The following is an 18402-nucleotide window of genomic DNA, read 5'->3' as shown; positions in this document are numbered from 1 at the left end:
CTGCAAATGAGACATATGAGATAAGCACTATCTTTTCCAGAGGTCGCTGATGTTATATTGGATGTTCTGTGATTACAAAACTCTTCAATCAAAGCCTTCATCACTGTAGTTAAGTCCAGAGCAGCCTGCCTGGGTTCCATGCATGCCTGAGCTAAGGCAGCCAAATAAGAAACACACACTTGGTTAACATTTTTAAATAGATGAAGGAGAAGGGAAGACAAGCCTTCTGCTTGCACATCACTACAGGAGAAAACCCAGACTCAACCACAGATTATTTTTAATTTTTTATAAGAACTGAATTGGACTCAGTGACATCAACAGGAGGTGTCTTGGGGAAAAGAAAATAAAAAGGAGAGAGAAAAATAAAGACAACACAAATAAATTAAAATAGAAAGCCAGGGAGTCCAAAGAGGAGGAGAAGAGGAGGGGACCAAGAAACAGGGAGAGAGATTCAGGGAGAAGAAAAAGGAAGTAACGTTTTGAGCAGCCTTGGAACTCTGTACATAACTTCAGGAAGTGATAGTTTGCAAAACCACGTCGCACCTGTTGTGTTGTACGTTTTATGCATAATTTGTTAACACTAAAACAATAAACACATTCAGCAGGCAGGATAGAATCAACATGGCAGTTTATTTTTGTCACTGTTCTCATGAACATCAGGGGACTTTTAAGAAGCATTTGATGGCATTGGTAACTTTATGATAATTCATGTCTGTTCTGCCCCTCACTGCCTTTCATCTTTCTGTTACTCTCTGATCTTCCTTATTCACCAAACCCAACCAAGGCATTCAGGCATATTATCTGCTTCCTGAAATACGTGGCTCAAGTGTTTGTTCCACCAGCAGCGGGATAGTAGCGCATCCACATGTGTCCTCTGAGAATGGGAAGTCATTCTGGAACACAGCTCTTCCCACGCTCCGGGCCCACACACCCAGCCCCACTCCGTAAAAGGAGCCCTGCTGCCTGCCCACCCACCCTGGGTGCTTTCTGGCTTGCAGTACAGTTGGCAGACATGAGGCAACGGTTGCTCCTGTCCTTTGCCAGCCTTCTCCTTGTTGCCCTGCTGTTTCCAGGTAAAATGGAAAGGTGACCCGGACCTGGGTGCCAGAATCTCACTGCAATGGTCATCTGGGGTATGGGAATCCAGGCTGGGTGGGAGAGACAAGGTCCTGGGAGCAGGTGTTCCTGGTGGAGCTTTGGGTACGAGTCTCTAAGCTGGGTTCGTAAGTGGCACTCTGAATCGAGTGATGGCACTTGCTTCCCAGGGGAGAGGGTCCTGCCCCCACTGCATTTTCTTATTCTTTTAACATTTCCCTTTCCCTTACAGAGAAGGATTATGTTTTAGGGAATCTCAACAACTGCATTAGTGACACTTGAAAGAAATTCTCTGGCTGCTTTTGCTTTGAGGTGCTCTATCTCACTGTTCATGGCACACATTTCTCACACGTCATTCACCCTTCCCTTTCTCTCTCTACGCACAGGTGCATACACATGTGCACAAATGTACACATACACACAGGACACCAGCACCCCTCCCAGCTCCCCCACCCAGTCACCCACACTCACTCACCTGGTAGAGTGTAGGCACCTCATGCTGACGGGTCTCCAGGAGGCGGCTTCGGAGCATCCTCTGCTGTGTGTTTCTACTTGCACAGGATCGTCCCAAGCCAGATATGCTGACCACTTAGCCACGGCAGCTCCCAGAGAACTCGGGGAAGGAGCCCCTGGGCAAGGCAGAAATGGGTCTCAGCTGTCACACCACCCAATGAAACGCGAACTCTTACCACCGCGCACCCCACCTTACCAAGGTGAGTCAGGGTCCAACATGTGTAACAAGTACATCCACTGGGAGATGCAGAGGGAACGAATAGATGGGAGGGTGTCTGTGCCGGTCTGGGTGGGTGAGCAGTCACGGGTTGGGGAAGACATGGTGTGGGTGCACTGGGCTGCCCTGCCTGGCAGGGAGGCCACGGGGTCTCACAGCTTCCCCTGGGGCTGCATCACTGAGGGCTTCGTGGAACCTGGGAGTACTGAGGGACCAAAGGATGATTATCTGAGGCCACGTCTGTAATTGCTGACTTCCTCCAAGCACAGGAGCCAGAGGAGACACTGGTGGAAACGTCCCCTCCTGCCAGGTAGCAGCTCTATGCCTTTACCTTTGGAGGTTGTTCCCCCCACAGGAACTTGCCTGCTAAGTGCCAGGCATCAAACGAGGTCCGGGAAATGCTTCCCAACACTGGGGGCAGAGAACACACTGTCCTGTCAGTCTACCCAGGCGAGGAGGCAGCAGGGAATGGCAAGGGACAGTTGAGCCCACAGCCACTCTTCTGGACTCTTCTAGAAGGGCTAGCCTTCTGGTCAGCCCCCAAGCCCCTGGGCAGGACCAGCTTCAAATCCAAAAGGGCCTGGAGGAGCCTGCACTTTCCAAGATGCTTCTTTAATCCCAAGCTCATTGCTGAACCTAAGACAGGGAGAACTAGGCTAGCAGCTCAGTGGGCAAGAACAAGACAGACAGGAGGCTGCTAGAAAACTGCTGTGACATCCAGCAAATGAAGTCCTGCCGAATTTGACTCCTGCAGCATCCTAGCCAACCTCCCATCCCCTTCTAATTGGCCCTCAGTTCCAAAGGACTCATTCATTTGGATCTCCTTCCAAGGAAAGGGAAAAAGGAAACTCACTTTTTGCACTACAGATATAAACAGGTGCAATAGGTGGATAACAGCATTCCCATGAGAAAGGATTATTACTTCCTTTGGTTAGAGGAGATTTAGCAGGGCAGAGCTATATATCTGGAGTTGATGTTTCAGTTTAGAACTCGAAGCTATTAACTATGGAAAGCTGTTTCATACCCATGCCACTCCCACCGTATGTCTTAGGGCTAAAACGACCACTGTTTGATTCTGGAGATGGTCTTAAGAAGCTAATGTTGGATTTTTTTTTTTTTTAATGCAGAACCTCCATCAGATTTAAAAGTTGTTGACTGCAAGAGAAGTGAAGGCTTCTGTCAAGAATACTGTAATTATATGGAAACACAAGTAGGCTACTGCTCTAAAAAGAAAGACGCCTGCTGTTTACATCAGAACTGATGTCGCTGACATAGAAGCAAAGCTCTGCCACTTACCTGTTCTTCTGGGCCATGATGTCCGGTCAGGTGCAGGTTTTTTGCAGAAGTGTCTGAGCAGCAGGGAGCGGAGGTATTGCCACTTGTGCTACAGTTCAAATGTTTTATTGCAGCAAAATAAATGTCAAAAATGCTACCCGTGATCTTACAGAAGATGACTTAGCTTGAGATGAACAGAATCTTCAAAATCACACAATTTGTGCTAGTAAATGTGGATATAATAAACTTTCATTGGAAGGAATTCAAATAATTCGTTCTTTTATTTAAAAAGTGTTTTTTGAGTACCTACTTCTATTCTAGGTACTGTGAAATGGAATATTCTGAGTACTGTGAAACGTAGTCAGGATGTTAGGTGTGTGGTCAAACCCATTCTCCATCAGCTCCATCAGCTCCTACATGAAGATTGGTTAAAAGCCCTGTTCTCCAGCCCCGGCTGAGAGAGTGTGCAGGCAAATGCCTTCTGGGAAGAGACTGGGAGCTGGGAGTTGCTGCCTGTTCTCTGTGGGCTAAACCTGAAGGAATACCCACTGGAAGTGCTCTCGTGCCCCTTTAAAACTACCTATTTGTTCTCAGTGGCCTTAGAAGACTCACAAAATGCAGAGCCCCATCTGTGACCCGATGGTGCTATGCAGTTCCAGGCTTTTGGTGTCCTCAACAAAAGGGGTGTCACACACTTCTGCTGCTTGCTTTGCTAGTTGATGTGACACTCAACTAGCAAAGCAAGCAGCAGAAGTGTGTGAAACACAGCATTACACTCCGGAGAGGGGAGAGTGGGCTGACTTCTGCGAAATGAGATCAGCATTACTTTGGTGTACTTTGGGTCTTTTAATGTTGTTTTTTTTTTTCCTTCTACTGTTCCCAAGGCTGCCTAATCTTAAGCTGGTGTCTGGCTTTTGATTGATAGGTGTGTTGCTTACTTTAGCCTCTGCCGGCTTACATGTTGCCTCCAGCCCATAATTTTAAGTCTATACATGATATGCAGTCCATATGCATGAGCTTTAATGAGCTGATTGTCACACAGGGTCATGTTCAGGATAGTTTTTCTCTTTAATGTGCATGCCTATCCCTGAAGAGCTGCCCTTTACTGGTTTGATCTGGATCTTGCTGGCCATGGGGTTCTTGTACTCTTATCTTTTTGTTTTGGCTGCTTAACTTCTGCCTCTTACCCTGCTCCTTGCTCACCCGCCCCTTCTCCTTGCTTCTGTTTCTGTTTTTATTCATTCTGCCCTTTATCCAACTTCCAATTCCCTCTGCATTTCTCCTGCCTTGTATTCACTTCCAGAGATCAGTGGTGTAGGAGCCAGTCCCTCAGGTGTCAGATTTAAAAGCATGCTTGATGTATTCTCCTTCTAGGGAGAAGGTGGAGACCTGGACATGTTGATGGAGCTAGCTGAGAGGAGCAGGCACAGTGCCTAACTACAGTCCTGTTCAGGCTCCCACAGGGTGAGCTCTTGCTCACCCTGTCCTTTTGGCTCCCAGATGTCCTTTTGGCTCCTGCCGGAAGTCAACCCTCAGGCAGCAGATGGGAAAACTCCTTGTAGGTAGAAACCAGGAGGTGGCTATTTGCCTGCCTGCTCTGACCTGAGCCCCGGGAGACAGCAGCCGAAAGTGATTGCAAATCTGTGTCAAACCATCTTTTTGGTCTCTGTGGTTTAGGGAGACCTGCAGATGCCCAGCTCTACCAACCCCGAGCTGGGTAACAAACCCCTGGGTGGGAATCATAAAGACCAGGGTACTATGTGTAGTCCGAACCCTTCACTGCTCAGGGAGAAGCCAGGAGTTGGGAATTCTTACCAATTATAAGGTGCTATCCCTGGGATGGGGATTATGGTGGGAGCATGTTTCAGCTCTTCCCACATGTTATCAGCGAATATTTTCTCAGTTGCTTGATGTGTAGGAGTCTTTCAACTAGTCTTTGGCTGCCTCTCAGAAAGAACCGATCTGTGTATTGATATTTCTTTGGTATATCTGTGGAAGAAAGGAAAGGCTGAAGCCCCACCATCTTATAGATGTCAACCTGGCACACGCTTGATTACTGCATAGTTGAGCATTTTTTCATTGGTTTATTGAACATTTTTTTTCTCTTCTGTTAAATGTAATAGTTTTATTGGGTTGCTACCTTATTCTTATCCATGTATCTGTGTTCCTTCTATGTCTAACCTTATATTTTCTTTCCTATCAATTATCTTCCCTTTCTCTGGAATGCCTACCGCTTAAACCCCAGTTATCCTTGAAATAGCCTCTCTTTGTCTTTCAGTTATAATTCTCATGTTTTTCCTTTTACTCTCTACGTTGCGATATTTATTTTTATATCATCCGTTTTTCTTTCTGTAGAGCCCTTCTATTTTTTTTACTATTTTTGGATTTTCAAGTTTAGTTATCAGACTCTTATTTTTAAAGAGTCTTATATTTGCAAATAGTCTTTTTCTTTCTTGAAGTGTGACTTTCTCATGGGACCTAATTCTCATTTTGCTGACCATAGTTTCTCAAATCTCATTAGAAATAAGTACATATTGATATTTCTAAAAAATGCATTTTTCCATTGTAACAGCAGTTATTCCAGTTAAGTTCACTTTTACTTTTTTAAAGTGCTGACTTTACTTCTAATAGTTTCATGCTGACTGCTAACGTCTACTTTCTCATGCAGACCAGCTGTGGAGGGTTTCTGTGGTAGGGTAAGCAAGTGAGTGAGAGGTGGCAAAGAATGCATGGGGGTAGAATCTGCTGTTTGTCTTATAATTTTCTGTAGAGTATCTCTACTTAAAAGAAGTTTCATGGATATCTTTCATAAGTAAATAGTATTTGCCTAACCTGTCCATGAAATCTTTATAAGTGGTAATTATTTTAGGCTCAAGTTAACAAATAAATGCAAATATTGCTATGTATTATGTTGGTACAAAAGTAACTGCAGTTTTTGCCATTGAAAATAATGGTCAAACCTGCAATTACTTTGCCACCAGCTTAAATGTAAGTCTCTGAGTAACAATCAGCATCCCAGGGCCCAGCATAAGAAACATACTAGGTACACAGAGCCCTTTACAGAGTACCGCCTTTCCAGACTCTTTTTCCGAACAAAGATGTTCCTTAATCAACTTGCACACAAGCGCACGCACGTGGGGCTGACGCCCAGGGATAATGAAGGCACATGAAACTAGTACTTGCACACAAAACCAGAAGCACTGGTAATTTATATAACCTCTTTGCAAAACAATCTTAATATGTGTGTAAGACATAAAATACTTGTTCTCCTTGTTTCAGTTATTCTGCTCAGAAATTATACTGGGAAATAAAAACTATTTTGAGAAACCTAAAAAAATCTAAAATGTTCAAAATAGACCACTATATTAGCAAACTGTAATACATCCACTCAGAGATATTACAAATTCCTTATAATAAATGTAACACAGTGAAAAACCATTTAAATGCCTCATATTTTCAAAATACTTACCTGTCCTAAAAATTATGATACCAATGTTCACATATTTGATGTAAAATTAACTGTGAAAAGTATGTTCAAAAACAGTACTGTAAAGTTTCCAATGTTAAAATTGTTGGTGATTTTTAGGTATTTGTACCTTTAAAATACCATCAAGTTATTGCATTACTCTTAAATTTTAAATGTACATTTGTAAGAACAAAATTAATGTGCCACGTGTGTGTATATATATGTATACACACGTATACATATATATACACACACATATATGGCACATTAATGTTTATATACTATATATGTAATGTATATATACATGTATACATGTAATGTGTATATATAATGTATATACATGTAATTATATATATGCAATGTATATATATGTATATATGTGTACATATAATGTATATATACATATATATGTGTGTATATATATATACACACACACACACACATATACACACACACACACAAAGATATCACTTAGTCATAGAGAAAGACATTGTGTTGTAGACTTAAGTTCCACACAGAAACTCACATATTTCACATAAGAAAGCGTTTCCTGGCCATTAAGATAAGACTCCTTGTTTGTATAGTGGTGAATGAAAAAAAAAATAAAAATTTTTATCAAAAGATGATATGACATTAAAGCATGTGACCCAGGGAGATTTTGGAGCCTACCTGGGATTCATAAGGAATAGGTAAAAAGTGATTTTTTTCCTCTCATTCTTTGGTATTATAATATTTGCAGTGCTGGGTGGGAGGCAAGCGGAGGGAGAGCATGAGGACAAGTACCTAAGGCACGCAGGGCTTTAAACTTAGATGGCGGGTTAATGGGTGCAGCAAACCACCATGGCACATGTATACCTATGTAACAAACCTGCACGTTCTGCACATGTGTCCCAGAACTTAAAATAAAAATAAACATCATGGACATTAGAAAGAAATTTGCAGTCCTACTTGGAGACAACTGAATAAATATAATGGGTTCTCAAGGTCAGTTCTGAACCAGCAATCACATTAGTCATGCATTCTTTGTTCTTCTCACAGCAGCTTTTTAGTACAGGCCCCTGAGCACCGATGAGGTTTTATGGCCACCAGCTGTACCACAGTGGGAAGAGGTCCTCAGACAGGAGCTGTCTGGATGCTGTCTCAGAACCCACTGCCGCACACCTGACTGCTTTGCGTTCGGCTCTGCACGCCCACCTTCCGCCCTCAGTGTCCTTCCCTCCTCTGCACCCCTGCAGCTTTTCCTGAGATTTGATCCTTCTGACTCATCATTGCCCAGATTGTCCCTGTCATGGGGAAGCCTGTCTCTTCCTCAATGCCTGAGGTCTGTGGGGCAAGGGACAGGTGGGCAGGCTTAGTCAATTCTACCCCCATTGCACTTCATGTGACTTAAATAATGGCCACATCCAATCTTTTCTTCCTGTCCCTATGTGTCGTGGTCACCACAACCCTGCAGGCTTGGCCTGCTTTCACCTGGCTTATTCTTACCACTTTGGGTCGTGGGAAATGACCTCACTGCACCCAGGGAATCTTCCTTAGTAATAAAAACAAAATGGAATGTTAGTATGTCTTCATAAAGAGAGATTAAATTCATTAACACAAACCCTGCCTCTTTCTTGAAAGACCAAAAAGTAAAATAAAATCTCTGGAGCAAGAAGAATAACATTAGCATTGTTCATGAGGACAAAAAAGTGGAAAAAACCCCCAGCTGATTTTTTCATCATCCTGAAAGGAGACACCAGTGAGCAGCAGCTGGATTTGCCAGCTGAGCACATTTCATATAGATGAAATCACACAATATGTGGTATTCTGTGCCTGGCTTATTTTACTTAATTGGAGTTTTTCAAGGTTCCTCCATGTTGTAGAATACGGCAGTACTTCTTTTGTGTGTGTGTGATGGACTATTGAATTGTATGGATGTGGCTCAATTTGCTTAGACTTTCATCAACTGATGCACATTTGCATTGCTTCCGTTGATGTTGTGACTAATTCTGCTACGAACACTACACTCAGGTATGAGTTGTTCGAACGCCTATGTTCACCGCCTATATGAATATAGCTAGGAGTCAAATTGCCAGGCCGTATTGGTAACTCTGCGTTTAACTTCCCCAGGAACTGCCAGACTTTTCCACAGCAGCTGCACCACAGCACACGCCCACCAGCAACCTATGAAGGTTACAACTTCTCCGCATCCTCACCAACACTTGCTGTTTTCTGAAGTTTTATTTTTTTATGAGCATCCTGGTAGATGTGAAGTGATATCTCATTGTGGTTTTCATTTGCATTTTTCTCATGACTGATGACACTGGTCATCTTTCATGTGCTTGCTGGCCATTTGAATTTCTTCTTTGGAAAAATCTATTTAAGTCGTTTATCCATTTTTATATTGTGTTGTCTTTTTGCTGTTGAATTGTATGAAGGTTTTTTTTTTTTTTAAATACAGAAACGTTTTTTCTACTATCAAATGCTCGCAAACCCAAATGTATCTTTTCTCTCTTCTCCTTACTGTCTCCTTTTTCATTCGTATGATGCATATCAGAATAATGATCTTTTGTGTTGAGACAAACTGAAGCCTATTTCCTTTTAACTCTGCAATTAGATGAACCTATGAACCTACGATCAAATGTTAACAAAATTAGCCAATATGCTTGATTTTCTACTTTGATTTCCTTGAAATGATGTGTCTCATTCTTTAGAATTATCCATGAAATTCTTCCCTGGGGATTGCTTTCTGGGTCCATGATTTGGAAATGGATTCCAGTCTGGAAGAGAAGATGTGTGATAAAATCTGATACTATTAATATTTCTCCCTCAAATGAGTTTATTTTCCAACATAGTCTGTTTCCCAACTATACAGAAAATTTCTAAACTGTCATTTCATAATGATTTCATTGGTGACTGTGCTGCTGGAAGCAATATGCCATCCGCGTTTACCTTGGATCCTTCCAAACAAGGTGCAGCGTGCAAAGAGTAAAGATAAAGTACAAAATGTTTTTGTCTTATCTATAAGTCTTCTTAGTGGCTTTTTTAAATGACTCAAACTTTTGAATATACACACTGTTTTTATCAATTATCATGTATGTATCATACAGCCACACTCTGTCTATGCACGGGATACATTCAGAATTATCATTATTCCTTGGGACCCTTGAAGTTAAGGTATTATCTTGGTGGGGAAGCCAGTTTTCCTAAGAGTCAGATGAAACTGCTTTCCCTTTTTTAAAATGAGAGATTTCAGAGATGTCTTCAGAACAAATGCACCATAGAGAAAGAATTTCACATTTTAGTTGATTTTTTAATGTGCTGAGTGGGACCCTCACAAATCTTTGTGCCTATCTTACAATTACTTAGTTCATGGCTAAAATTTAAGATAACCTTTTTTTTTTTTTCTTTTTGGCAGAGAGACAAAAGCAGCTTGGAGTGCCCACTTTCCCCTAAAGTCCTAACTTCAAAGGTGCTTTTACCAGGAACAGAAAGGTCTGTGAATCAGAGTCTCTGCCAGCGCCCACTGTCCTGCGTCCTCTCTCCAGACGTGGGAAGTTCAGAATGAACGCCTAGCCCTTGCCTCTTCAGATGCTCACACTGTTTACCCATGCAGAAAGCCCAAAGCCACGGTTTGATGTTTTGTTTCCGAAATCCATTTCTAGGGAAGAGTCATGGTCAGATATGGTTGTTGTAGACAGGTTAAATAAGGCAGAAGACAGCTTGCAGAAAATATAATGATGCTGCTTAGAAGAATAATGAAGCACTGCAAGATACACCAATTAATATAAGCAAATTCAGAATAATATCTAGAGTCTGCTATTGTTTATATGAAAATGAGGTATGGATTAATCTCTGCTTCCATATACACGGGACACCTCTGGAAGGATTAATAAGATGCTAATAGCAATTGCTATGAAAGCCCAGAGGGATAGGAAGGAAGACGAAACATCCTTTTCACTTTCCACTTTTGCTTAAGATAATTCTAAGAGAAATAAATCTAAATGACCCTGGGACTAAAATCAAATAAGGGCAAAATGTGCAGCTTTATCGACTGTTCGTTTTAATACCACACATGATATAAACCCACGCAACAGAATCGTGTCCTGGCAGCCTCTGCTTTCACAACCCCCTTGCCCGATGTCTCCCACTCTCAAGTGGGTCTCCACGCAGTATCCAGAGCCCACAAAGCTCCCTCCAGCCCAGGACGACACAGCCCTACGGTACCAGTCCCTGGGGGCTCTCTGCATCCCCACTAGGCTGTCACCTCCAACCGGGTATAACTCCATCAAATGAGAGGAGAGCCTGCCCTCTTCCCCCAAAGTAGACAGCACCCTGACTTTTCATAAATGCATTCATTTTGCCAAATTTTTGGAATAATGTGGTGTGTTTTCTCCGTTTCTTTTTTTTCTTTCAGCATGGTGTTTGTGAGGTTCGCCCATGTTGTTGTACGCATCTTGCTTTTCTATTCTTGTTGCTGTGTGGGAATACACTGTGTTTTATTGCTGTGGTAATTCACTATTCGGTTGCATTCTCTTGGCTGCAAGGAACTATGCTACACTGAATGTTCGTGCTCGTGTCTCCTAATGCACATGGGGCTATGTTTCTGTTGGTAGGTGGGAGTGATGGTGCTGGGAGATGAGCTATTTACCTGCACGACTGTGGTGGACACCACGGCTTTCTGCAGTCAGAAAACCTATCTTTACACAGCTATGTCTCTATCACCTAGCACAGCACTTGGTACTAAGTAGTCACATCCACATCAACACTGCTTCACTTTCCTTTTCAATCTACATCTGTGGAACTATTGGTGGATCTCTGCTTCTCTGAATACCAGGAAGCAAGTCTATTTTTAGGCAGAAAGGGAAGGGTAGTCAGTACCTTCTGCCCACAGCCTTACTCAGTAGAGCAGATAAATATGCTCACGCTGATCAGTGTTCTCAAAAACCTATAAATGTCCCATTTTGTGCCTTCTCCACTCCATTTCATTCCATCATTCATCATATTTGCTCTCCTTCACAGGAGGGCAGGGAGGTTCAAGGGACCTTAAGACATGAAAGTCCTCTTTCTATTTGCTGTTCTCTTCTGTTTGGTTCAAACAAACTCAGGTAAATGTCTCCTGGTTAGCCTTGGGGAAGGTTAGCCCTGGGGAAGGTATGGCATAAATTCCATTTGTGTGTGCCTGTGTGGACAGTGTGTAGCTGTGTCTGTGTGTTGTTAGTGGGTGGAGGTGGGCCAAGTTGGGGCTCAGCCTTGGACAATCTTGATCTCCCCTTTGAAGTTTTTTAAAAGCTAAATACATGTTATAAGGGTCTTGACATAAGAAAAAAGAGTTTATTTGCTCTGATACAAATGGGAAGTACTCACTGAAGTCTCAGAAACGTTTTCAGAAGGAAGTTATACTCATACGAATGCCAGAGCTGGAAGGGAATCAGAGATTGTCTGTAGCAGCCCCATGCTCCACAAAAAGAAAACCAATGTCCAGAGAGAGTATGAACTTGCTACTGTGCAATGAATAGTCATGGCCATAGTAGGTCTTCACACTTATAATATTCCCCCTGCTTGCACATATAACACATTTTACAGATGGGCAAGCCAAAGTGTAACCAGTTAAATGACTTTTCTAAGGAGACATGATGAGATATGGGAAGAAGTAAGACCATAATCAGGTCTCCAAGCTTCCATGCCAGGGGCTGTTCTGTCTCGTCTAACGGTGGAGCCCCCTTCTTCACTTTGCTGTCCCCTCAAGCTGAGGCAGGGTTGAGATGATGCAGAATCAGAGAGTAGACCCCATTTGGAGCTTGCATGTTGCTGGATGCAGGAGTGTTTTCACCGTCATGCAAGACCAACACTGTGGCTTTGTTGTTGCTGTTAAAGTCATTTTATGTGGCATTTGCAGATCTGACATAAGTGAGATCTTTCTTTCAACCATCTGTTGCCCAATATCCTGTTGTTATAAAAAAATTTAGGTGGTCTCTTGTGACTTTAAAGCCCACAGGTACTGGTGAGGACACAAGTTTTATTTTCTCCTTTTCATTGTGGTACATAAAAGTAAAATTGGGCCATAAGCTGAGAATTGGTTAATATTTCTAATTTTCTTAGAGACCACAACCCATCCCATTCTGGACAACTTCTGTTTTCCGAAGCTCCCTTTGCTTCCTCCTAGTACACATCTCTTTCCAGGAAGCTTGAGGACCCTGATTTAAGAGCTGCATGGGCTTTTTAGGGCCTACACTGGCCAGGTGAGCATGCACACAGCACACCCCATCATCCTCCTGGCCAGATTTCAGATATAAATTCTTGTTCCTGTTTTAAAGCTAAGAAGCCAAAGCTCACTTAAATTGGGACTTGCCCAAAAGTGCTTAGCATCGTCAGAATATAGTAACCCTTGGCTGTGGGCTGGGGTCATCTTCTAGTCTCTGAACTGTGTGAATTAAATATCAACTCTCTTCTGTTGTATCCATAGCGGATGTTCCACCTGGAATTAGAAATACCATCTGCCTTATGCAGCAAGGGACCTGCAGACTTTTTTTCTGCCATTCTGGTGAGAAAAAGCGTGACATTTGCTCTGATCCCTGGAATAGGTGTTGCGTATCAAATACAGCGGAAGAAGAAAAAGAGAAACCAGGGAAGGATGGCATATCTGGGATCTAAAATATAAGCTCCTGGAAGACAGGGATCTTGAAGTATCCCAAAGGCTTAAAGGAATGTGTGGCTTATAGTAGGTGTTCAATAAATATTTGTTGAATGAATTTAGCACCAAAGGTAAAGAGCTGATAAAAAAATTTTTTTAACTTCCTTACTTCTCCATGTACTGCTTTTTCAAAGGGGTCTCAGAATTTTGTGATATTCCACTTGCCTTTCATAGTCCAGGGAATATCTCTCAAGTACCTGGAGATGGTAGTAGTCTAGAAACCAAGCTCCACACTGATTTTCAGAGAGACATAAATGCAACCAATCTGCTGCTGTTTTCCATCTGATGGCATCTTTCTTATCTCACCCAGCATGAGGGTTCTGCTTATACGCCCAGATTCTAATGCACCTAACCCCTTTTACCTTTATACCTCCTCAAGCAATAACACCGAGAGGTCACGTTTCAGTGCGACAGTATTGTTCTCAAGCATTTGCTCTTAGGGTATTTCAATGGATTAACACAACGGTCTGATAGTATGTATAATAAGGTGCAAGCAGGTCCATTTCAGGAATGAAAGAGAAATGAAAATCCTAAGGTTAAGCACATTTCCCCAGGCTAGCCACTCATAAAGCGCATTCTTGGTATGCCTATCAGTCAAACCTTCTAAAAAACGTATTTTTATATTGCTTCTAAAAAACCTATTTCTGAGCAACTGAAGCAAGGCAGGACCCCTGTTCATGAAGATTCCTTGATGCTTAGCCACCTTTTGCCTCTCTCTGGCTCCTGCTTGAATTTGTTGAATACTAATTCCAAGACTAGTGAATACTAATTACAGGTAAGGAACGTAAGAAATAATAAAAACAAATGTGCTGAGGGGTAGAGACCACATGCCAAGCTTTTCCCGACTCAGATGACCCAGGAAGATACCGTGTGTCTCCGTTTCTGTTGCTGCCTGGGTCCAGTGTGCTCTTGAATGAGCTGAGCTACTTCACGAGCCCCCTAGAATGTACACTACGGGGCTGCAGTCTCAATTCTCAGCTCAAGTTGCAATAAATATTTGGCATAATGCCTTTGGCCTTCGCAGCCTCTTCTAAACTCACTCTTGGTTCTTTTTTGTTTTCTAAATACAATCAGACCCCAGGAGTGCACAGAATAAGCCTCTTTTCAGCACAGGCATCTCTGCAGGGCCCTCAGTCATGCCTTTAGAGGGGAGAGCCATCGTTCCATCCCTGAAGGGAATGACTTCCTGAAGGGCATTGGCCCCAGTTACCCTCGGCTCAGAGTGAAACACAGCAAACGTCCATGCCTCAGATCAGGCAGATGCATTCTCAGCCGGGAGTGGCACCACCCCACACCAGTAGATCTGTGCACCAGAAACACAAAACAACATGAAGGGGCCCTGGGGGGCTGAAGCCTCGTTCCACGAGAATGGGAATTCTGGGCAGGTGCCGTTAGATGGCAGCCCCTTCTCTTGGTCTCTTGTTCCTTAGAAATGAAATGAAGGAGTTGGGCTCCATCTCAGACCCCAACAGGGCACAGCAGCCTGGGGGTGTGGAAACAGAGCCTCACCCAGGGACCTAGGGGGTCTCCACCAGGCAAGGGGTGGGGCTGGGAGCCCCATCCCTCCCTGCCAGGGTGGTGCAGGTGAGAACCCCTAGGGAGCCCTCGCAGAGTCCAGGGCTGGCCAGAAGGGCGCTCGCATGGGCCCTCTGCCGTATTATTTAGTATTTTTAAGGTGGACCCCGGGCCTCAGCTGGTCTGTATTGTGGAAAATGTTATCTCCCTGTCATGTAAAATTTCTCCAAAGGAGCATTTGTCCGCCTGTCGGGCATGGTAAAAACTGGTACCTATGGTATTGCCCAGCACGAAACAGGCCTGAGAGTGTTTGCTGAGGCTTCCAGGAAGTGAAGGGGCGGGGAGGGGAGCCCGCCCAGGCTCATAGAGTCCTCAGTGGTGGGCTCTGGAGTTGCTCTGCTCCCTTAATTTTTTTTTTTTTTTTTTTTTACTTTTTGGCTGCTTCTCTTTTTCTTTTCTTCATTGTAAAGTGTCTCTGTCAGGCCTGAGAATGAACCTGACTGGATTAGCTCAGAGACCAAATAAGCCCCCAAAACTGGAGCTTACATTTTCGTTCCGCCCCTCTGGGATATTGGGCAGATCTCCATAGCATCCCTGTCACCGTCTGTAAAGTGACAGGACTGAGCTTAGTCCTAAAAAGTCCTGGTGGTGTTCTAAGACAGAATCCCCAAAAGGCTCTTTTACAAAGCCTGGAACGCCTGGGCCAAGCAGGCATCCCGGCAATATCAACACCTACCACGCGGGGGCGCACTGCCGCTCTAACGCAAGCTGCAGATGGGCTTTTTTGACCACCTGTTCTGAAGCTGGGCACTGGGCTCAGGAAGGAGCAGCTGGGGTCACCACAGGGGACAGCCAGGGGGCCCGGCCTACCAACACTTCTGGCCTGAATGTCAGTGGCACTGACTATAGTGCCTCATTCCTCTGTTTCCTGCACAGGGTACCATTCATGCCAGGTGTGTGGACATGAGTTCAGACTGAAACTGCTGGGATATTTACTGAGGCATTGTGGTGCATCTGCTCTTATTTGGGAACAGGGACAGGCCAGCAGCATGGACAGTGCTGTGGATAAGGAGAGTAGAGCCCTTCTCTTCCTGCCTCCTGTCTTCTGGAGTCGTGACCGCAGGGTGGCCCAGGCAAATGGGCCTCAGGGCCCAGCAGGCAGCTCTCTACAGCGGGAGAGCCAGGGCCTCGCCATACAGTCCGGGGTTCGAAGCCTGGGCTGCCTCCCGGCTGTACTCCATGGACCGCCTTCCCCGGTCTCCATGTAAGAGAATGGAATGTGATCCTAAGTTTGACGATAAATAGAAAGTAGTGATTGCATCCACCCCATCCTGCCCTCAGTTCAGATCTGTTTTCAACCTGAGGATTCATCTGCCTTGTCTTTGCTAAGACACCTTCAGCCTGTGTTCAGGGGAAGCTGGGAAGAGGTGCTAGGAGACCCAGGACATTGCAAGTTGCTTCTCTGCCTGGCACTCGGAGGTGTGTGAACCCTTTGCTGACTCCAGGAGAGGCAGGAGGGTGCCTGGTGGTAGGCTGGGGCTCCAGCCAGCCGGCCGGGGCAGAAGGACCAGGTCTGGTCCAATGGGGGCCCAGGATATTTTTCCTGGCAAATCTTCATACTTTCCACATAGCTCTTTCTTCTGAGATAAGTATGATAATCTCCACTGTATCTCTAAGGAATCAGCTTCCTGAGATGTCACAGTAACCAGGAATGACAGAGCTGTTCCCTCCTCATGCTCAAATTGACTCCAATTTCAACTCCACTCTGAAGTCTTCCTGGCCTTCTGCCCGCTTTCCTGCCTGGCATGGTCTGCTGCTCTACATCTCTGCCCCTCAGACACTTTGGGGCATCCTATCATGGGGTCTTGTCACTCTGTTGCCATTGTTCATTTGCATATTTATAGTCCTCCCTCTAGACCTTGAGCTTCTCAAGGACAGAGCCTGGAACTCATAGATACTCATATTTACACTTTTAGTAACCAGCGAAGAACAGTAAGTATGAAATAGAGGAACAAATGAGTAAATTAATCTAAGCCTCAAACCGGGTCTTCTTCAGTGCACCACTACTGCCCTTTTTCATCCAAGTGCTGGCGAAGGTTTCACTAGGGGATGTGAGGAAACCCCACGGTGGCCGCAGCCACATCCTGGTCACAGCCCACAGCCTGCATCCTTGTCTTCTGTCTCACAGCCCCTGGGTTTCACCGCCTTCTTCCTCGTCTCATTTCAGCCACTCCCGCTCCCATTGGGGTTCTCTTCTCTAAAACCCAGTCAGAAGGTGGGGAGAAGCCTTTATTATAGAGCCTCACAACACAGCTGTGACCCCTTCATTTTCAGGGGCTTAACTCTTACCCCATGGGAGGAGGGAGACCCAATGCATGGAGGCTGGAGCAAAGGCTGGAGAAGTGAAGAGCCCCCAGCCCCCGAGTCTCCATCCTGAGCATCTGCCCCGACAGCACGACATGTGCACCCTGCCAAGACCAGCTCAGTGATAGAGACCCCAACCCAGGCGGCGCTGAAGGAATTAAGAAACAGAACAAAGATAGAGTGAAAAAGTGGGGTCAGAGTGGGACGTCAGGGGTCTGCCAGCGTTTCCCAGCTGACAGCCCAGAGCAGACTCTGACCCATGTATGCATTCTTTGTGAGCAAGTGACTATTTTTAATCAGCAGGTGCTCAGTGTTTCTTCAGAGCATAAAGAAAAACAGGCAGATAGTGCCTGTTGTCTACTAAAACAGAAACAAGCCAGAAAGCACTCTTTACGAGTCAGCAATGGGGACAAGGTCATGTATCCTGTGTTTTGGGAACTGGTTTAACTCGTGCTGACCAGTACATACTGCTTGCTTATTCTAGCAGTTTCCTGCCTGGGGATAGTTCGGTGTTCTTTGCCATTGCCTCTCAGCAAACATATACTCCATCACACACATGTCAATACCTCCTCCCAACAGCACCCTTTGTCCACCCTCATGGAATCACAGCCAGAAAAGCGGCCCAGGATGCCATTTAACAAGGCCATCCCCTGGTGGGCCTCATGGCATCCTGGAAAAGCCCTGAACTGGGAATCAAAGCGCCTGCATCCTCGTCCTGTGTCTGCCATCCTTGACCTCACTGAGCATCGGCCCCTCCTTGATAATCTGAACACACGTGTGTGCTCTTTGATTTTGAAAACAAAGGATACATGAAATTCTTTGTGAACCATACAGGATTGGGACTATAGAGGTGATTCATTTTATTATCTAATATTTGAATCTTCTTGATTGAACTAAGACAGCAAATGCGATTGGAGATTATTGTCAACCTCAAGAGTACATACTGCATTTTAACATCACACAGGTGGAGTAATTTAGTGACTAAAATATACAAATGCATATACATGTATACATTTACACTTGGTGTCTCATTATGCAATTATAGCCAGAATGGATTTTTTTTTTTTTTTTTTTTTGAGACAGAGTCTCACTCTGTCACCCAGGCCGGAGTGCAGCTGTAAAATCTTGGTTCACTGCAACCTCCGCCTCCCAGGTTTAAGCAATTCTTCTGCCTCAGTCTTCCCAAGTAGCTGGAATTACAGGCATCTGCCACTGCACCTGGCTAATTTTTGTATTTTCAGCAGACACAGGGTTTTGCCATGCTGGCCAGCTGGTCTTGAACTC

At 44.4% G+C, this 18402-nt stretch overlaps 1 protein-coding gene across 3 annotated transcripts; it reads left to right on the top strand.

Annotated features, from left to right (window-relative positions):
- Positions 1-771: 771 nt before the first annotated feature.
- Positions 772-16138, top strand: LOC116545953 (sperm-associated antigen 11-like). 3 transcript variants are annotated; one of them, XM_032272352.1, is made up of 4 exons: positions 772-1073; positions 1656-1808; positions 13012-13089; positions 15789-16138. In XM_032272352.1, the coding sequence occupies exons 1-4, from the start codon at positions 866-868 to the stop codon at positions 15821-15823; spliced, it is 474 nt and encodes a 157-aa protein (XP_032128243.1). In that variant the 5' UTR covers positions 772-865; the 3' UTR covers positions 15824-16138. The 3 variants fall into 3 exon arrangements, with proteins under 3 accessions (XP_032128243.1, XP_032128242.1, XP_032128244.1); XM_032272351.1 differs by lacking the exon at positions 15789-16138 and having other exon boundaries at positions 13012-13347; XM_032272353.1 differs by lacking the exons at positions 772-1073; positions 1656-1808; positions 15789-16138 and adding an exon at positions 11599-11653 and having other exon boundaries at positions 13012-13199.
- Positions 16139-18402: the final 2264 nt, after the last annotated feature.

The sequence above is a fragment of the Sapajus apella genome, unplaced genomic scaffold (genome assembly GCF_009761245.1).
Source record: "Sapajus apella isolate SASKATOON/1434 unplaced genomic scaffold, GSC_monkey_1.0 scaffold455, whole genome shotgun sequence".
NCBI classification, from domain to species: Eukaryota; Metazoa; Chordata; class Mammalia; order Primates; family Cebidae; genus Sapajus; species Sapajus apella.
The sequence above is the reverse complement of the archived record's forward strand: the minus strand, read 5'-3'. Positions and strand labels throughout refer to the sequence as shown.

Bases quoted from the DNA above. Each gene is read 5' to 3' on its own strand.
- LOC116545953 (XM_032272351.1), top strand. From the start codon at position 866: ATGTGTCCTCTGAGAATGGGAAGTCATTCTGGAACACAGCTCTTCCCA. The intron at 1,074-1,655 runs GTAAAATGGAAA...CTACTTGCACAG, and splicing joins TGTTGCCCTGCTGTTTCCAG to GATCGTCCCAAGCCAGATAT. The intron at 1,809-13,011 runs GTGAGTCAGGGT...TTGTATCCATAG, and splicing joins GCGCACCCCACCTTACCAAG to CGGATGTTCCACCTGGAATT.